The sequence below is a fragment of the Tinamus guttatus genome, unplaced genomic scaffold, assembly GCF_059628265.1.
Source record: "Tinamus guttatus ecotype Peru unplaced genomic scaffold, ASM5962826v1 Tinamus_guttatus_pri_ptg000642l, whole genome shotgun sequence".
Classification (NCBI taxonomy): domain Eukaryota; kingdom Metazoa; phylum Chordata; class Aves; order Tinamiformes; family Tinamidae; genus Tinamus; species Tinamus guttatus.
The window spans coordinates 57,247-74,569 of NW_028289176.1; the positions used below are offsets into that span (position 1 = coordinate 57,247).

Sequence of the window (17,323 nt, forward strand, 5' to 3'; positions counted from 1 at the left end):
CCGTTCCCGCTCCACGTGCTCCGTGTCCCGCTCCGTGTCCCGCTCCGTGTCCCGCTCCGTTCCCGCTCCACGTGCTCCGTTCCTGCTCCGTTCCCGCTCCACGTGCTCCGTTCCCGCTCCGTTCCCGCCCCGGCGCTCACGGCCCTCTCCTTTCCGCAGGGAAGAGAAAGCCGAGGAGAATCTCGAGGCGCTCAAGGAGCGGCCGCCCAAGGCCAAGAAGCCGAAGAAGGAGCGGAGGGAGGAGAAGGCGCCGGAGGTGGCGCAGGCGGCGGCCGAGCCGGCCGAGGCCGGGAAGGCCGAGAGCTCCGAGGGCGCCGGGGCGGCCGCGGCGCCGCCGGAGGCGTCGGCGTCGCCCAAGCAGCGCCGCTCCATCATCCGCGACCGCGGGCCCATGTACGACGACCCCACGCTGCCCGAGGGCTGGACCCGCAAGCTCAAGCAGCGCAAGTCGGGCCGCTCGGCCGGCAAATACGACGTCTACCTGATCAAGTGAGTGGGGCCGGCGGCGCCGCCGCGCGCGGAGCCTCCGCCGCGGCGCCGCCTTCCCAACGCGCTCCCTTTCCCCCCGCAGCCCGCAGGGAAAAGCCTTCCGCTCCAAGGTGGAGCTGATCGCCTACTTCGAAAAGGTAGGAGACACCTCCCTGGACCCCAACGATTTCGACTTCACGGTGACGGGCCGGGGCAGCCCCTCGCGGCGGGAGCAGCGGCCGCCCAAGAAGCCCAAGGCGCCCAAGGGCCCCGGCAGCGGCCGCGGGCGCGGGCGGCCCAAGGGCAGCGGCGGCGCCCGGCCCCGCGCGGCCGCCGAGGGCGTCGCGGTCAAGCGCGTCCTGGAGAAGAGCTCCGGCAAGCTGCTCGTCAAGATGCCCTTCCAGGCGGGCGCCGCGGGCGCGCCGGGCGCCGCCGCCGCCGCCGCCAAGCGGCCGGGCCGCAAGCGGAAAGCGGAGCCGGACAGCCAGGCCGTGCCCAAGAAGCGCGGCCGCAAGCCGGGCGGCGGGGCCGGCGCCGTGACGGCGGCGGCGGCCGCGGCGGCCGCGGCGCCCGGCGAGGCCAAGAAGAAGGAGGCGGCGGCGGCGGCGCCGGCGCCCGTGCAGGAGACGGTGCTGCCCATCAAGAAGCGCAAGACGCGCGAGGCCGCCGTGCCCGAGGCGCCGCCGCCCGCGCCCGAGCGCAGCCCCAAGGGACCCAAGGGCGCCCAGCGCAGCCCCGGGCGCCGCGCCAAGGAGGGCAGCCCCAAGGGGCGCGCGGGCGCCAAGCGCGCGTCCCCCCCCCCCGCCGCCGCCGCCGCCGCCGCCGGACAGCGCCAGCGCCGCCCCCCCGCCGCCGCCGCCCCCCCAGGACGTGCGGGGCTGCGCGGAGGGGCCGGGGGGGCCGGCGGCCAGCGACGGCTGCGCCAAGGAGCCGCCTAAGACTCACGCGGCGGCGGCCGCCCCCAAGCTCCGCGGGGAGGCCGAGCACAAAGACACTGTGTCCTCGTCGTCCTCGTCCTCCTCGTCCTCCTCCTCGTCCTCGTCCTCCTCGTCCGCGCCCCCGCCCAGCGCCGCGGTGCCCCGGCCCGGCGGCCGGGACGAGCCCGTCGACACCAGGACGCCTGTCCCCGAGCGGGTCAGCTGACTGTGAGCGCGCGGACGCGCGCACGGACGGACGGACGCACGGACGGACGCACGGACACCCCGGCAGCCCCCCCGCGCACGCAGGCAGCCGCACGCACCCCGACCCGATTCCGCCCCGTTTCGCCCCGTTTCGCCCCCTCCGCTCCAGGCAGCTCTCCGAGGGTCCCGGCTCCCCTCGTGCCCCCGAATCCACCTCGTTTTAGTACCGGAAAAGCACAGCGAGGGCCCCCCCGCCCGGCCGCGGGGCCCGGAACCACTTTGCACTTTTGTCTCTAGGAAGAGGCGGGGGGTCCCGTCCCCCCCGTTCTGCTGTCCCGGGCGCGGGGGGCGCGGGGGCCGCGGCGCTCACTCGTTCTTCCAGCTCTGCGGTTGTTTTTAAGGGTTTTCCCCCGTTTTGGTTTTTAGCCTAGGGAACCGTTTGCACTAACCGAGCGTGGGGGGGGCTGTGGGTGTCACCTCCCCCCCGGCCTGGCGGGAGCCGGAGCCGGATCCGGATCCGGAGCGACTCCGGGCCTGGGAGCCAACGGGAAGGGGCCGCGTTGAGCGGGATCCAGCCTGGGCCAATGGGGAAAGGAGCCTGTGGGGGGGGGGGGATCGGGTGCTGCTCCGGATTGGCTGGGATCCGGTGCCGCGCTTGGCAGCGGGATGGGGCTGCGATCCCGGCGGGAAGGGCAGGAGCCGATCTGGAGCGGCTGCGGATTGGGCGGGATCTGGTGTAGCAGCCAATCCGGAGTGACTATGGATAGGGGCGGGATCTGGTCTAGCAGCCAATCCGGAGCCGCTCCGGATTGGGGCGGGATCTGGTTGCGAGCGAATCCGGAGTGACTATGGATTGGGGCGGGATCTGCTCTGCAGCCAATCCGGAGTGACTATGGATTGGGGTGGGATCTGGTTGTGAGCCAATCCGGAGCCGCTATGGATAAGGGTGGGATCTAGTGTGAGGCCAATCCGCATTGGCCGTGGATTGGGGGTTCCGCCTCCGGCCAATCCGGAGCTGCTTTGGACTGGAGGGGGCGGGTCCAGCCTCCCCGCGGGCTGCGAGTGGCTCCGGACAGGGGCGGGATCTGCTCCGCATCCAACCGGGACTACGGGAGGGTTGGGCCGGGATCGGGCCCCGCCCCCGTCCGGAGGGACTCGCTGGGATCCGCCCTCCAGCCAATCCCGAGCAGGGAAGGGGGGGGGATCCAGGCTCCGTCCAATGGGAAGCGCCCGTGGCCCTCCCTGGCCCTCCCCCCGCCCTGAGGCCGTCCCGGATCATGTCGGGGGTCCCGCGGCCCCCCCCAATCATCAAATCTCGAGTTTTTCCCCATTTCCTTGGCCAGGCCGGGGGGGGGTCTCCCATCCTGCACTTTACCGGCCCTGGGAATGCGGGGGGGTCCCAGCAATATCCGCCCGGGAAGTAGCACTGGCGCCAGAGGTTCTTCCACGCCGCGGGGGGGCCGCGTCCGTCCCCCCCCGCCCGCGACTGTTAGCGCCCCCCCCATGACCTCCCTGCTTGGGGGGTCCCTTCACCCCCCCCGTGTCCCCCCCCCGTGTCCCCCCCCGTCACGGCAATAAAGGTGGGGGAGGGGCCCGGCCCCCTCCGGGAAGGGACAACGTTGGGGGGGGGCAAGGACACCCCCCAGCCCCCCTTTTTGCTAAAAAAATAGAAAAAAAGGCAAAAAAAAAAAAAGTGAAATCGGGAAGGGGGGGGCAGGACCGCGTGTCCCCCCCCGCGTGTCCCCCCGTGACGTCCCCCGAGAGGCAGCGAGTGGGTGCGAATGTAACCGTCCGCGCGCGGAGCCCCGGCGCCGCCCTCCACCTATTTATTATATATCTATATACGACAGAAGACGTTTGCCTTATAAATTTACAAGAAAAACCACGGCTGTCGATTCTTTTTGGCGGGGGGGGACACCCGGCGACCCCCCCTCGCCGCGTGTCCCCCCCCCGGCCCCCCGCGCTTTCGTTGCATCTCTTGGTCGGTCGGTCCCTGTAACCTGTGCTAGATTTTGAGCTATAAAATGGATAAATGGATGTAAAACCCAACGCCAAGGCTCGGCTGCCGTCATTGCCGCACGCGGGGGCGGGACCAGGGCCGCAGAGGCTCCGCCCACCCCCTCCCCACCCCCCGCTCCGGCGCTCCGCCCTCCTCCCCGTTCCCGGTCGGAATCCCGAGCGAGCGGTGACGACGGACGCGTGGATGGGGAGTCGGGATCTTCCCGCGGAATTCCCGTGCGGACGACGGGCCGAGCCGTTCCCGTGGAAGGTTCCGGAGGGGGATGCTGGTCCGAGGTGGAAGGTTCCGGCGCTGGATCGTTGCTTGGAGCCGGAGCCTGTGGAAATTCCCATTCCTGGATCGGCAGCGGCTGGAGCTGGAATTGCCGCGGCCCTGCGGAGATGCCCGTGGCCGGTGATCCCGGCTGGAGACGCCGCGGCCCCGTGGATATTCCCGGCTCTGGATCATCAGCGCGCAGATCAGCAGTGGATCCCACAGCGATTCCCATTGCCGGATCCCGGTTAATCCAGGGGATTTCCAGCTCAGATCCGGGAGATCCCACACCGGGAAATCCTCTCCGGTCGCTCCGCTCGGTGCCGCTTCCTGATGCCAAGATCCGGAGTCTCTCCGCGTGGTTCCGAACTCGCTCCCTGTGCTGGTACTGGATCCAATCCGGCGTCGCTCCCGCCCGCATTTCCCATCCCGCCCTGGAATCCAGAGGGAATCCGGAATCGCTTCCGAGGGACCCGGGCACTGGGCAGCTGTGACGTCATCACTCCGCTTTCATCTTCCTCATTGACGTCATTCCCTTGATGATGTCACCACGGGGGAAGGAATCGCAGGGCACAAGACCCGCCTCCCCATCTCGAGGCTCCGCCCCTTTCTTTTTGCCCCGCCCAGCGGAGCAGCCCCGCCCCTTCCACGGCCTTTCTATGGCACCGCCTCCCTGCAAGCCACGCCCTTTCCCACAATCCTCTCGGCCCGTTCAAGATGGCGCTCTCCTCCCGCCCCTTTCCGTGAGGGCACGGTCAGGCGGGGGCAGTTTCCGCCACATCCAACATGGCGCCCGCCCGGTAGCGGGGCGACGGCGGGAAGAGGCGGCACTTCCGCCACGCCGAAGATGGCGGCGCGGCTGGGCCGGCGCGCGCCTGCGCAGTAGCGCGACCTCTCTTAAAGGGGAAGTGACCCGCGGAGGAACCGCGGAGGTGGCATGGCCGGACCGGGACCGGGATCCGGACCCGGGTCAGAACCAGAACCAGAGCCAGAGGCGGGATCGGGATCGGGATCGGGAGCAGGTCCCTTCGTGTATGAGCTTCCCACCTGGATTATGTACAGCTTCTACCAGCTCATGGACACGTTGAACCCCTTGGACTGGGAGCGCTTTGGTACTTGGGCACTCTGGGATGGACTGGGATACAGTGGGACGGGCTGGGATATACCGGGAATGGGCTGGGGTGGATGACGATCGGCTGGAATGCGCTGGGAGCGGATGGTGGTGGACTGGGATGGACTGGAAAACGCTGGGATGAGACTGAAATGGGCTGCAAGGGACAGGGATGGGCAGGAATAGACTGGGATACACCGAGGCTGCGCTGGTGTAGATGGAAAAGCGCTGGGATCAGACTGGGATGGACGAGAGGGCGCTGGGATCAGACTGGGATGCACGGGATCCCGCTGGAGCCAAAATGGGATGGAGCCGGAGGGCGCTGGTGTGGGGCCTGGGACCTGCGGGATGGACTGGGATGCAGGGCGCATGGAATGGGATGCGCCGGAGCCGCTGGGATGCACTGGGATGGGACTAGGGTGACCCGAGCTGGACTGGGAGCAGACCGGGATGGACAGGAACCAAACCGGGATGGACCGGGGTGAAGTGGGACCAAACTGGAGCGGAAAGGAACCAGGCTGGGATGGACAGGGGTGGCCTGGGATGGACTGGGACGGCATGGGAGCCGGCTGGAGTGAACTGGGATGGGCAGGGACCAAAGTGGGATGGACCGGGATGGCCTGGGGCGGACGGGGACCAAACGGGAATGGACTGGGAATGGAATAGGGTGAATTGGGAGTGGATTGGGAAGAACTGGGACCAAGCTAAGATGGACTGGACCGAACTGGGATGCACAGAGCAGCCCGGGATGCACTGGGGTGAACTGGGGGATGACTGGGGTGGCTGGGGAACGGGCTGGGACAAACGGGGAGTGGACTAGGAGCAGCCCGGATTGAAGTAGGACGGAGCGGGATGGACTGGGATGGATGGGGATGGACTGGGATGGACGGGGATGAAGCGGGACGGGGTGGGACGGAGCAGGACGAAGCGGGTCGGAGCGGGCCAGGTTGGAGCGGTCCGGAGCAGGATGGACTGGGGCGGAGCGGGATGGACTGGGATGGACGGGGATGAAGCGGGTCGGAGCGGTCCGGAGCGGGATGGACGGGGATGGAGCGGGTCGGAGCGGGATGGACTGGATGGACTGGGATGAAGCGGGTCGGGGCGGTCCGGAGCGGGATGGACGGGGATGGATCGGGATGGACGGGGATGGAGCGGGTCGGGGCGCTCCGGAGCGGGATGGACGGGGATGGAGCGGGTCGGAGCGGGCCGGGTCGGAGCGGTCCGGAGCGGGATGGACAGGGATGGAGCGGGTCGGGGCGCTCTGGAGCGGGATGGATGGGGATGGAGCGGGTCGGGGCGGTCCGGAGCGGGATGGACTGGGATGAAGCGGGTCGGCGGTCGGAGCGGTCCGGAGCGGGATGGACGGGGATGGAGCGGGTCGGGGGCGGTCCGGAGCGGGTATGGACGGGGATGGAGCGGGTCGGGCGCTCCGGAGCGCCGGCAGTGACGGCGCCGCGGCAGCGTCGCGCCTCGTGCGGGACGAGGTCGAGCTCCGTCTGGCGGCCGCGGCGCCCGGCCCGACCCGCAGCGTCGTGTGGGGCTGGAGCCAGCGGGACGGGCGGCTGCGGGAGCTGCTGGCCCTGCTGCGGCGCCTGGGGCTGCGGCGGCCGCACGACCTCCTGGCGCCCTGTGAGTGTCCGGGGCCGGGATCCCCCCGAATCCCCCCGGGATCTGCCCGGGAGCCCCCCGGATCCCGGCATCCCCCTCAGGATCCGCCCCGGACCTGCAGGGCGTCCTTGGGATCCCCCAGATCCCGACATCCCCCTTGGGATCCGCCCCGGAGCCGCAGGGATCCCCCCAGATCCCGACATCCCCCTTGGGATCCGCTCGGGAGCCGCAGGGATCCCCCCGGATCCCGACATCCCCCTCGGGATCCGCTCGGGAGCCCCCCGGATCCCCCCGAATCCCCCCGGGATCTGCCCGGGAGCCCCCCGGATCCCAACATCCCCCTCGGGATCCGCCCCGGACCTGCAGGGATCCCCCCAGATCCTGACATCCCCCTTGGGATCCACCCCAGAGCCGCAGGGATCCCCCCAGATCCCGACATCCCCCTCGGGATCCGCCTGGGAGCCCCCGGATCCCCCCGATTCCCCCCGGGATCCGCCCGGGAGCCCCCCAGATCCCGACATCCCCCTCGGGATCCGCCCCGGAGCCGCAGGGATCCCCCCGGATCCCGACATCCCCCCTCGGGATCCCCTGGTCCTCCCCGATTCCTTCCCCGATCCCTCCATCCCCCTTGGAATCCTCCCCCCCCCCGTCCAATCTCTCCACCCCCCTCAGGATCCTCTCGACCCCCTGGATCCCCCTTGATCCCCCCAATTTCCCCAGGATCCCCCCCAATCCCCTCCCCGACTCCCCCAGACCCCTCCAACCTTCTCAGGATCCCCCTTAGGAGCCCCCCGTGCCCCCCCCAGATCCCCCTTGGGACCCCCCAGATCCCCCTTGGGACCCCCAGACCCCCCCCCAGACCCCCCCTTGGGACCCCCAGACCCCCCCTTGGGACCCCCAGACCCCCCCGGCCCCCTCCAGCCCCCCCAGATTCCCCCCCGGCCCCCTAAGTGACGCTGCTCTGTCCCCAGGGGACCCCCCCGCGGCCCCCCCGCCGCAGCCCCCCCCGCCCTCGGGGGCCCCCCTCCCGCTGCCCCCCACGGCTCCCCCCGGCCCCCCCTCGGACGCCGGCACCGCCTTGGCCTGGGACCCCCCGAAACCGCCCCCCCCAGGTAACGCCATGGGGGGGGGGGTTGGGCTCCCCCCGGATCCTTCGGGGGGGGGGGGACATTCCCGCATGGATAACAGCCCCATTCCCGCCCCTCCCCCAGAGCCGTCGCTGCCCCTGCCCGGCCCCCCCCCCAGCGCCCTCCTCAGCACCCCCAGCCTGGCCCCCCCGCCCCCCCCCGGAGCAGGTACGGGATGGGGGGGGGATGGGGGGCAGCATGGGGGCAATTGAGAGGGCGGGGGGGTGTTTGGGGTGCCCTGGGGCAAGGGGGGGGGGCATTTAGGTGCCTAAGGGGCAGCATGGGGGGGTCTATAGGTCCCTGGGGAGCATTGAGGGGCAGTGGGGGGGTATTTAGGGTGCCCAGGGGGCATTTGGGGGGTGTTTAGGGTGCCCTGGGGACAGGTGGGGGGCAATTGGGGGGTTCCAGGGGGCGTTTAGGTGCCCTGGGGGCAATGGGGGGGGGGTCCTGGTGTACCGGGGGGCAGTTGGGGGCATTGGGGTGCCCTAGGGGGGTCCTGCTGTACCGGGGGGCAGTTGGGGACATTGGGGTGCCCTGGGGGGGTCCTGCTGTCCCGGGGGGGCAGTTGGGGGTATTTCGGGTGCCCCGGTGTCACTCAGGGCTGTTCCGCGCCGGCGGTGGCCCCAGTGACGCCGGGTCCCCGCAGCCCCTGTCCTCGCTGTGCTGGTCCCTGGGCTCCCTGGGGCTGGTGTCGCAGCCCCCCGGGCCGGGCCCGGGCCCCCCCGCGGCGCCGCGTCCCCCGGCGGTGCCACCGTCACCGTCCCCGTCCCCGGCGGTGCCGCCGTCCCCGTCCCGGCCCTTCGCGTGGCCGCTGGCCGAGCTCCTGGCCGCCACCGGCGGCTTCTCGGAGCGGCACAAGGTGGGCGAGGGCACCGGGCCCGGCTGCGGCACACGGACTACGCGGTCAAGCGCCTGCGCCAGGTGCCGCCCCGCGGCCCCACCGGGTCCCCACGGGTCCCTACGGAGCCGCTCTGGAGCCTCCCTCGTGTCCCCTGGGTCCCCTATGTCCCCTGTCCCCAGGCTGACATCCCCATGGGATCCCACAGCTCTGTTGCGGAGCACCCAGCATGTCGCCTGGGTCCCTTGTCCCTTGCGTTCCCTGTGTCCCCATGCTGACATCCCCATGGGATCCCCGTAGCTCCGTTCTGGAGCCTCCCTCGTGTCCCTGGGTCCCCTGGGTCCCTTGTCCTTTGTGTCCCTTCTCCCCAGGCTGACATCCCCATGGGATCCCCGTAGCTCCATTCTGGAGCACCCAACGTGTCCCCTGGGTCACCTGGGTCCCTTGTCCTTTGTGTTCCCTGTGTCCCCATGCTGACATCCTCATGGGATTCCCCACAGCTCCGTTCTGGAGCACCCAACGTGTCCCCTGTCCCCAGCCTGGGATCACCAGGGGGTCCCTCGGCTCTGTCTGGGAGCACCCGTATGTCCCCATGTCACCTGTCCCCGCTCCTGAGCACCCCAGTGTGTCCCTTTCCCCCGTCACCATTCTGGAGTGCCTTAGCCTATCCCCATGTCCCCACACCAGGGACCTCCCCGTGTCCTCATGTCCCCCGTCCCTAGGGCGTCCTCGACACGTCCCCCAACGTCCCCACGTCCTTCCCTGTCCCCCCAGGACTCGGATCTCGACTGGGGCGTCCTCGTCAACACCTTTGTCACCGAGGTGGAGAAACTGTCACGGTACTGGAGGGACACAGAGGGGCCGGGGGGGGACACAGAGGGGCCTTGGCGGACAAAGGGGGGTCCTAGGGACAATGAGGGGGGTCCTAGGGACAATGAGGGGGTCCTGGGCCACGTGGCGGGAGGCAGGGCCACACGGGAAGGGACACAGTGGGGTGAAGGGACACCCAGGGGACACGGGGGGCTCTTGGGGGGGTGCTGAGGTTGTCGGGGTCCCCAGGTACCGGCACCCCAACATCGTGGAGCTGGCGGGGGTGTGCGCGGAGCGGGGCCACCTCTGCCTCGTCTACGTCTACATGGCCAACGGGTCCCTGCAGCAGCGCCTGGGGACGCAGGTGGGACGGGGGGACGGGGACGAGGGGCTGGGGGGACCGGGGGGTCCTGGGAGGGCTGTGGGGAGCCCCCAAGGACCTGGAGAGGGTTTGGGGGTCCGGGGAGGGCTGTGGGGAGCCCCCAAGGACCTGGAGAGGGTCTGGGGGTCCTGGGAGGGCTCGGGGGTGCCCTGGGTGGGGGGAGTGTCCCTGCAGGGTTTGGGGTGTCCCCTCTGGTTTCCTGGGACAGTTTTGGGGGGGTCTCTCAAGGACCTAGCAGAGGTTTGGTGGGGGTTTAAGGTGCCCCTGGAGCTTCTTGAGGGTTTTGGGGTCCCTCAAGGACCTACCAGAGGTTTTGGGGTCCTGGGAGAGTGTTGGGGTCCCTGGAGGCCCACGGGAGGTTTTGGGGTGTCCTGGGGGGGTGTTGGGGTCCCTCAATGCCCAGGGGAGGTTTTGGGGTGTCCTGGGGGTTGTTGGGGCCCCTCAAGGCCCACGGGAGGTTTTGGGGTGTCCTGGGGGGGTGTTGGGGTCCCTCAAGGCCCAGGGGAGGTTTTGGGGTGTTCTGGGGGTTGTTGGGGCCCCTCAAGGCCCAGAGGAGGTTTGGGTGTCCTGGGAGGGTGTTGGGGTCCCTGGAGGCCCAGGGGAGGTTTTGGGGGTGTCCTGGGGGTTGTTGGGGCCCCTCAAGGCCCAGAGGAGGTTTGGGGTGTCCTGGGAGGGTGTTGGGGTCCCTGGAGGCCCAGGGGAGGTTTGGGGTGTCCTGGGGGGTTTTGGGGTCCCTCGAGGCCCAGGGGAGGTTTGGGGTGTCCCGGGGGGGGTTTTGGGGGTCCCTCGAGGCCCAGAGGAGGTTTGGGGTGTCCTGGGGGGTTTTGGGGTCCCTCGAGGCCCAGGGGAGGTTTTGGGGTGTCCCGGGGGGGGTCTGGGCGCTGTGACCCCCCCCGGCCCCCCGCAGCCCCCCCTGACGTGGGCCCAGCGGCTCCACGTGCTCCTGGGCCTGGCCCGGGCGCTCCAGTTCCTGCACCGCGACCCCCCGGCCCTGGTCCACGGCGCCGTCAAGAGGTGCGGGGGGCGCGGGGGGCGTTTTGGGGGGTCCCTGCAGAGCTTTAGGGGGGTGCCGGGGTATCCTGGGGGGGGATTGGGGCATGTGGGGCACCATGGAACATTTTGGGGGGGCTCTGGAGGATGTGGGGGGCATTGGGGCACCCTGGGGGAAAACAGGGGGCATTTGGGGCATCCAGGGGGGGGCTTTGGGCTCCCCGCAGTGCCCGAGGGGGGGTTTGGGGCAGGCCGGGGAAAAGGGCACAGGGGCCGGGTACCCCGGGGGGACACCATGGGGATCCAGGGGGGCAGCTGCCCCCCGGCCCCCCTGAGTTGGGGGTCCCCGCACCCCGTCTGCCCCCGGCCCCTCTGAGTTGGGGGTCCCCGCGCCCCGTCCTGCCCCCCGCCCCCCTGACGCGGGGTCCCCCCCGTCCCCGGCAGCTCCAACGTCCTCCTGGATTCGGGGCTCGGCGCCCGGCTCGGCGACCTGGGGCTGCCGCGGGCCGCCGCGGGGGGGCGCCGGGGGCCGCAGCGGCTCCCCTGGGGGGGTCGCGGGCCCTGCGGGGCGCCCTGGCCTACCTGCCCCCCGAGCACCTGCAGGGGGGGGGCCCTGGCGCCCCCCCTCGACACCTACAGCTTCGGCGTGGTGAGTTGGGGGTACCGGGGGGGGGGATTGGGGACGGGCCCCCCCCCAACGCCCCCCCCGCCCCCAGGTGCTGCTGGAGACGCTGACCGGAGCGCCCGGCCATGGAAACGGACGCCCACGGACGGACCAAATACCTGGTGAGACCCCCCCCCCGGCCCCCCCCCGGGCACCCCAATATCCCCCTGGGGTCCCTAGAGCTCCCCAACACCCCCGGGGGCCCTGAGCCTCCCCAAACCCTCCCAAAGGGACCCCAGAGCCCCTCAGCATCCCCTTGTGCCCCCCCATCCCGCTGAGACCCCCCCAGACACCCAATGTCCTCCTGAGCCCCCCATCACCCTGTGGCCCCCCAACACCCGTAGGGACACCCAGACCCTCCTGATGGGTCCCCAGAGCCCCCAACATCAGCCAGAGGTGCCTCTGGCAACTCAATGTCCCCCCGGGCCCCCCCAAGCCCCCCAACATCCTCCCGGGTCCCCCCAAACCCCCCAGGACCCCCCAGGACCCCCCAGCCTCCCCCAACATCCCCCCGGGACCCCCTAAACCCTCCAACATCCCCCTGCCCCCCCCCCAAACCCCCCCAAATATCCCCCCGGGACCCCCCAACCCCCCCCACCATTCCCCCAGGCCCCCCCAAACCCCCCAGCATCCCCTCGGGTACCCCAACCCCCCCCAACACCCCCCTGGGCGCTCCCCCAACATTCCCTCGGGCCCCCCCAGCCTCCCCCAACATCCCCCTGGGGGCCCTTCGAGCCCCCCCAACCCTCTCTAGGGACCCCCCATCCTCCTAACGGGACCCCCGAGCCCACCCAGTGCCCCCTCCAGCTCCCAAGTACCCCCCGAGCCCCCCAGCATCCCCTGCCCCCCCCGTTATTCCCGCAGAAGGAGCTGCTGGATGAGGAGGAGGATGAGGAGGGCGGCGGCGCCGGGGCCGCCCCGGACCCCCGCGCGGGGGCCGTGTCCGGCGCGGCTGAGCGCGGCGCTGCTCCGCGTGGCCGCGCGCTGCCTGCACCGGCGCGGCAAGCGCCGCCCCGCCCATGGCGCAGGTGGGTCCCCGGGGCGCGGGGGGCGCCCGGACGCCCGGGCCCCTTCCCTGCACCCGCCGCCCGCAGGTCTACGAGGAGCTGGAGCGGCTGCAGGGGTGGGCGCCGGCGGAAGGGACCCCCAACCAGCCCGAGGAGAGCGACGAGAGCTGGGAAGGGGCCGCGGGGGAGCCCGGATCCACCCGGGGGGTCCCCAAATCCACCCGGGGGGACCCCGGATGCACCCGGGGGGTCCCCGAATGCACCCGGGAGGACCCCAAATCCATCCAGGAGGACCCGGGATGCGGCCGGGAGGACCCGGGATGCGGCCGGGAGGACCCCCCCGTGGTGATCAACGCGGCGCGGCGCCGCATCATGGAGCGCCTGGCGCTCTACGAGCAGGGCTGCCTGGACTCGCTGGGCGTCCTCGAGTCCGCGGGTCCCCCCCCGGGTGAGGAGCCACCGCAGCCCCTTTCAAACCAGCCGTTAACATATGGGGGGGTCCCCTATATGTTCGTATGGGGGGTCCCCTATATGTTCGTATGGGGGGTCCCCTATATGCTGACCCCCCGTCCCCACATCCCGCAGGTCCCCCCGTTCTGCGGCAGCCCCGAGGAGAGCGACGACTTCGAGCCCTGAGCGGGGCTCGTTCCTGGGGGGGGACTGGGGACAACAACGAGGCGGGGGGGGGGGGGACAAAATTGACACCCCCCCCCCAAATGACACCCACCCCCTGGCTGCTAGAGAAGCCAACGCTTCCGTGTGGGGGGGCTGGAACCAAAGCCTTTTTTTTTGGGGGGGGGGGGGGTTGGCAGGTTTGGGGGAAATCCCAGCAGGTTTGGGTATGCCGTTGCCCCCCTCACAGTAAACTCGTTTTGGACGTTTTTTCACCATTTTGGTGGCGTTTGGACGTTTTTCGCCCGTTTTCGTGGCGTTTTGGTGTTTTTCACCTGCTTTCACAGCAGTTCACTGCACAGGGGGGTGCGTGGGGGGGTTGTTCGGCGGCCGCGCGGATCCGCACCGGGTCACGCGCCCGGGACCGGAACCGGCCGCCACAGGCCGCCCTCCTTCAAGCGCGGTTCTCCCCCCATTTTGGCCTGGTGGTTGCCATGGTTACGGAGGTGTTTCCCCGCACTCTGTGGCCGCCCCAGATGGCGCCGCCGCCCGGCGCAAAACGGGTTAAAAAGCGCTAAAATCCGGGAATGGGGACAGAAAAACCGTTAGGGGAGGGCACTGCGCGTGCGCGCGGGGAGGGGCGGAGGCGAGGCACTGCGCACGCGCCAAAGGAGAGGCGGGAGCGAGGCGCTGCGCATGCGCGGGGTGAGGGGCGCGAGTGAGGCGCTGCGCATGCGCCAACGGAGAGGCGGGGGCGAGGCGCGGCGCGGCGCATGCGCCAAGGGCCAGGACAGGCCACAGGGAGGGCGCGGCGCCTGCGCAGAAGCGCAGGTGACAGCGCGCGCATGCGCAGTTCTGACCAAAACCGTTAAGCGCCACCATCCGGGTTCTGGGATGCGCCATGTTTGTGCCGGGTGGAGGAGACGCGTCCAAAATGGCGGCTCCCAAGAGCCAGTAGTCGGTGCGGCGGGCGGGCCCCTTCTCGGCCTTTCGGCGCGGCGGCGGCGGCCGGAGCGATCGGCGGCGGCGGGTTCGCGCGGCGCTTCGTGGCCGCGAGCGGCCGGTGCGAGCAGGTGCGGAGAGCAGGGGCGCGGCGCGGCGCCGCGCGCGGCCGCATCCGGGTCCCGCGGTGGCCGCCATCTTGGGGAGCCGCGGCCGCCTCGACCTACCGCCTCCGCCATCTTGGGGCACAGCATCCGGGCACTTCCTCAGGGTGGGAGTTGGGGGGCTCGAGGGCAGGCAGGGTTGGGGGGGGACGGGACGGGACGGGACGGGACGAGGCCGCGCGCGGGGCCGCCCGACATCTTGCTTCCCGCCTCGGCCAGGCGCCGCCATCTTCTTCGCGTCCGGAGGAGGAGGAAGGAGGAGGGACATCCGGGCACCGGGCGGCGCCATCTTGGATCGCCGCCCCGTAGAGCAGCGCGCTGCCATCTTGTGACCCCTCCTCCCCACATCCGGGTACTCGGCTGCTCCGCCACCTTGGATCCTTCCCGCTAAAGGAGCCACATCCGGGTAATCGGGCGGGAAGGTCGGTTAGGGGGGCGGACCCAGCTGGGAGGTGCCGCTGTGGGAGGGCGCCATCTTGAGAGGGGGAACATCCGGCGACTGGACGGGGGGGCGGGATGGGGGAGGTCTTAGAACCGGGTGGTGTCTGGCCGCCATCTTGGGCGTACGACCATCCGGGCACCGCGAAGGGGGAAAGGCTGGGGGGAGGGAGGGGGGTTAAAATGGAGGCGCTTCTGTTGATCGTTATTGACTCGCCCTGGGAAAAGGCAGCGTCGTGATCCATAAAGCGACTTGAAAAGCTCTTTAAATCCCTAATAGAAGCGAGGAGCGGCTGGGAGCTCTGCCACACCCAGCATGGCGCCACCCTGGGGGTGTCACGCTTAACTGAGCCCGGGCTGCCGGGGGGAACCGAGAGGAAAGCGCGGGATTGAGGGGGCAAAGGAGGGGGCGGAGCCGCGCCGGGCCAGCATGGCGGCGCCCAGGAGGAGGAGGGGTTGTCGGGGGCGGAGGGAAGAGAGGCGGGGCCGCGGCAGCCAAAATGGCGGCGCCCATGGCGGGCTGAGCTCTCCGTACAGCGCTCGCCTTTTGGGGAGGGGGCTCCGCAGCCGGGAAGGAAACTGAGGCAGCAGCCGCGGGGGTAACACGCTCTTCGTGGGGGGGTCGCGGGCTGGCGGGGGGCGGTTTTCGGGGGACTTGAAGGGGAGTCTCCTTTGTGTTCCCCCCCCCCCCAACGCCGGCGCTACGGGGGGGCGCGGGGTTGGTGCCTCCCGCCATATGGCGGCGCTCGTGCCTGGACGTCCCCGTGCACCGGTGCTAGTGAAGCGAGAGGAAAGCGGGGGGGTCCACCGGCTTTGGGGGGGCGCGAGGGGGGGGGCTTCCCCCTTAAGCGGGACTTGGCGGCTGCGGCCGGGGGGCGGTGTCGAGGCTTCCCGCCCACCTCGTGGCCACGCCCACTGTGGCGGGCATCATGGCGGCGTTCAGGAGAGCTCCGTACAGCGCCCGAGGGGCTGCCCGGCGGGCGGCGGGGGCCGTGGACGGGCACAGAACGCGGGGAGGGACTTTCCGTTGCTCGCTGCGCACGGCGGAACCGGCTCGCCCCGCTCCGCGCTCGACGCGCGCCGTTTCGCGGCGCTCCCGCCAAGATGGCGGCGCCCGGATCTCCGCCTCCAACATGGCGGCGCCCGCCTCTAGCCGCCGTTACCGTACGGCTCACTGTTGTGTGGGGAGAAAGGAAGGGAAACGGGGCAGCCGCCGCTCTCCACGATCTCGTCTCGCTCGTTAAGGACGTTGGGCAGCGAGTGTTGCCGCGAGCACCGACGAGGAGCCGCCCCATGGCGCGGCGGAGGCCTCAAGATGGCGGCGCCCACAGGGCGTCCGTACAGGCCCGGGGCGGCGATTTGGACGGGGAGCGATAGGATGGGCGGGACGAGAGACAAAGCCGGGAATGCCGGGGTGGTTTCGGGGTGACACAAGCGGCTACGGGAGCCCTCCGGGAAGCGGGACAGCGAGCGAAGCCGCCTCCTTCCCAAGATGGCGGCCTCCGTCGCTGCCAAGATGGTGGCGCCGTGGGCGGTGCTGGGCAGCCCGCCCGCCCCGCCGCCGTCCCGCCCTCCCCCGCGCGCGCGGGCCGCGGGCGGGGACGAGGAGCGGCTCCTCCGACACAGGCGCAAGATGGCGGCTCCCAGGGCGGCGTGAAGGCGCCCGCCGCCGCGAGCCCCGCCGACCCAGCCCCGCCCCCTCCGGCGCCAGCGGACGGGGGCGACGGAAGCCGCGAGGGGCGCAGAGTCGCCGCCGCGCGAGGCGGGGGGGGGGGGGGGAAGCGGACGGGAGCCGGGAGGGGTCAGCGCCAGCGGGGCGGCGGTGAGCGCTGGGCACCGGGGCGGGGGAGGGGAGGGAGGGAGGCCGCCATTTTCCGACCGGGCAGCCGCAAGATGGCGGCTCCCAGGGCCCTTCACGGGGCGGGAAGGGGCCGGGCCCCGGTTCTCTGGGGCGGGGGTCGGAGCATCCCGGGAACGGGGCGCAGCTCCCCCCCCCCGCCTCCACGGAGGGGCGGACACGGCGGGGCCCCCGGGGCGGTCACGGCGCGGAGTTAATTATTGGGGCTAAATCGCGCGGGTTTCGCCCGAAATGCGAGAGCCGGGGGGAGCGTTTGCTGCATCGAGGGGGGTCAACGGCCTCCCCGTCCCCGGGGCGGCCTTGGGGAGCGCGGGGTGATTTGGGGTGTGCGGGGGGGCAGTTGCAGCGCCCGGGGGGCCCGTTAGGTGAGCGGGAAAATAATGAAGCGGTGGTGACTAATGACCCAGCCCCGGGGCAGCGGCACCGGTGACTGCACCGTGAACGGGGGGGGCGCTGCAAAAACGGGGGAGCCCTGTGGTTGTTTCGGGGGTTGTTGCAAGAGAAGCTGCAAGAAATGGGGCGAAAAGGTACGGTTTGGGGAAAAACAGTTCTCCAACTGTGTAACCCCGAGCTGGGGATAACGGCAGAGCGCGGAGCCCGCATCGGGGGGGGGAATCTGCACCCCCGGGGCAGGAAAACGGCCGGAAAGCGGCAGAAGTGCCGCTTTGGGGGCCGTTTGTTACCAGATACCGTAGTATAGTCTTAAAAAACGTGCAAGAAAAATGTGAAAAACTTAAACGGGTCGAACTTGGGGTTTATTGGGGTGGGGTTTCAGTTATGAGGAGGGAAAATAATTGGGAAAACAGAGAAAACGCGTACGTTTTGGGGGCAAATCGTGGGGATTTGTAGTGTCCGCGGCGGGCGGTTCGGGGGTCCGCGCGCCTGTTGTTGACGGCGGCTGTTGCAGGACA

The 17,323-nt window shown here is 70.7% G+C and overlaps 2 protein-coding genes across 2 annotated transcripts; both read left to right on the forward strand.

The window, feature by feature from the left end:
• Positions 1–249: 249 nt before the first annotated feature.
• Positions 250–1,611, forward strand: MECP2 (methyl-CpG binding protein 2). The gene is given in 3 exon segments (XM_088535679.1): positions 250–489; positions 572–1,244; positions 1,246–1,611. Coding segments are annotated over 3 exon segments (1,137 nt in total). The 5' UTR covers positions 250–391.
• Positions 1,612–4,798: 3,187 nt separating this feature from the next.
• On the forward strand, positions 4,799–13,034 carry IRAK1 (interleukin 1 receptor associated kinase 1). Its single transcript, XM_088535682.1, is given in 20 exon segments — positions 4,799–4,973; positions 6,434–6,601; positions 7,552–7,692; positions 7,792–7,866; positions 8,346–8,576; positions 8,579–8,628; positions 9,320–9,384; positions 9,605–9,719; positions 10,636–10,751; positions 11,172–11,235; positions 11,237–11,269; positions 11,271–11,330; positions 11,332–11,376; positions 11,444–11,467; positions 11,469–11,513; positions 12,256–12,330; positions 12,332–12,413; positions 12,481–12,605; positions 12,732–12,853; positions 13,004–13,034. Coding segments are annotated over 20 exon segments (1,842 nt in total).
• Positions 13,035–17,323: the final 4,289 nt, after the last annotated feature.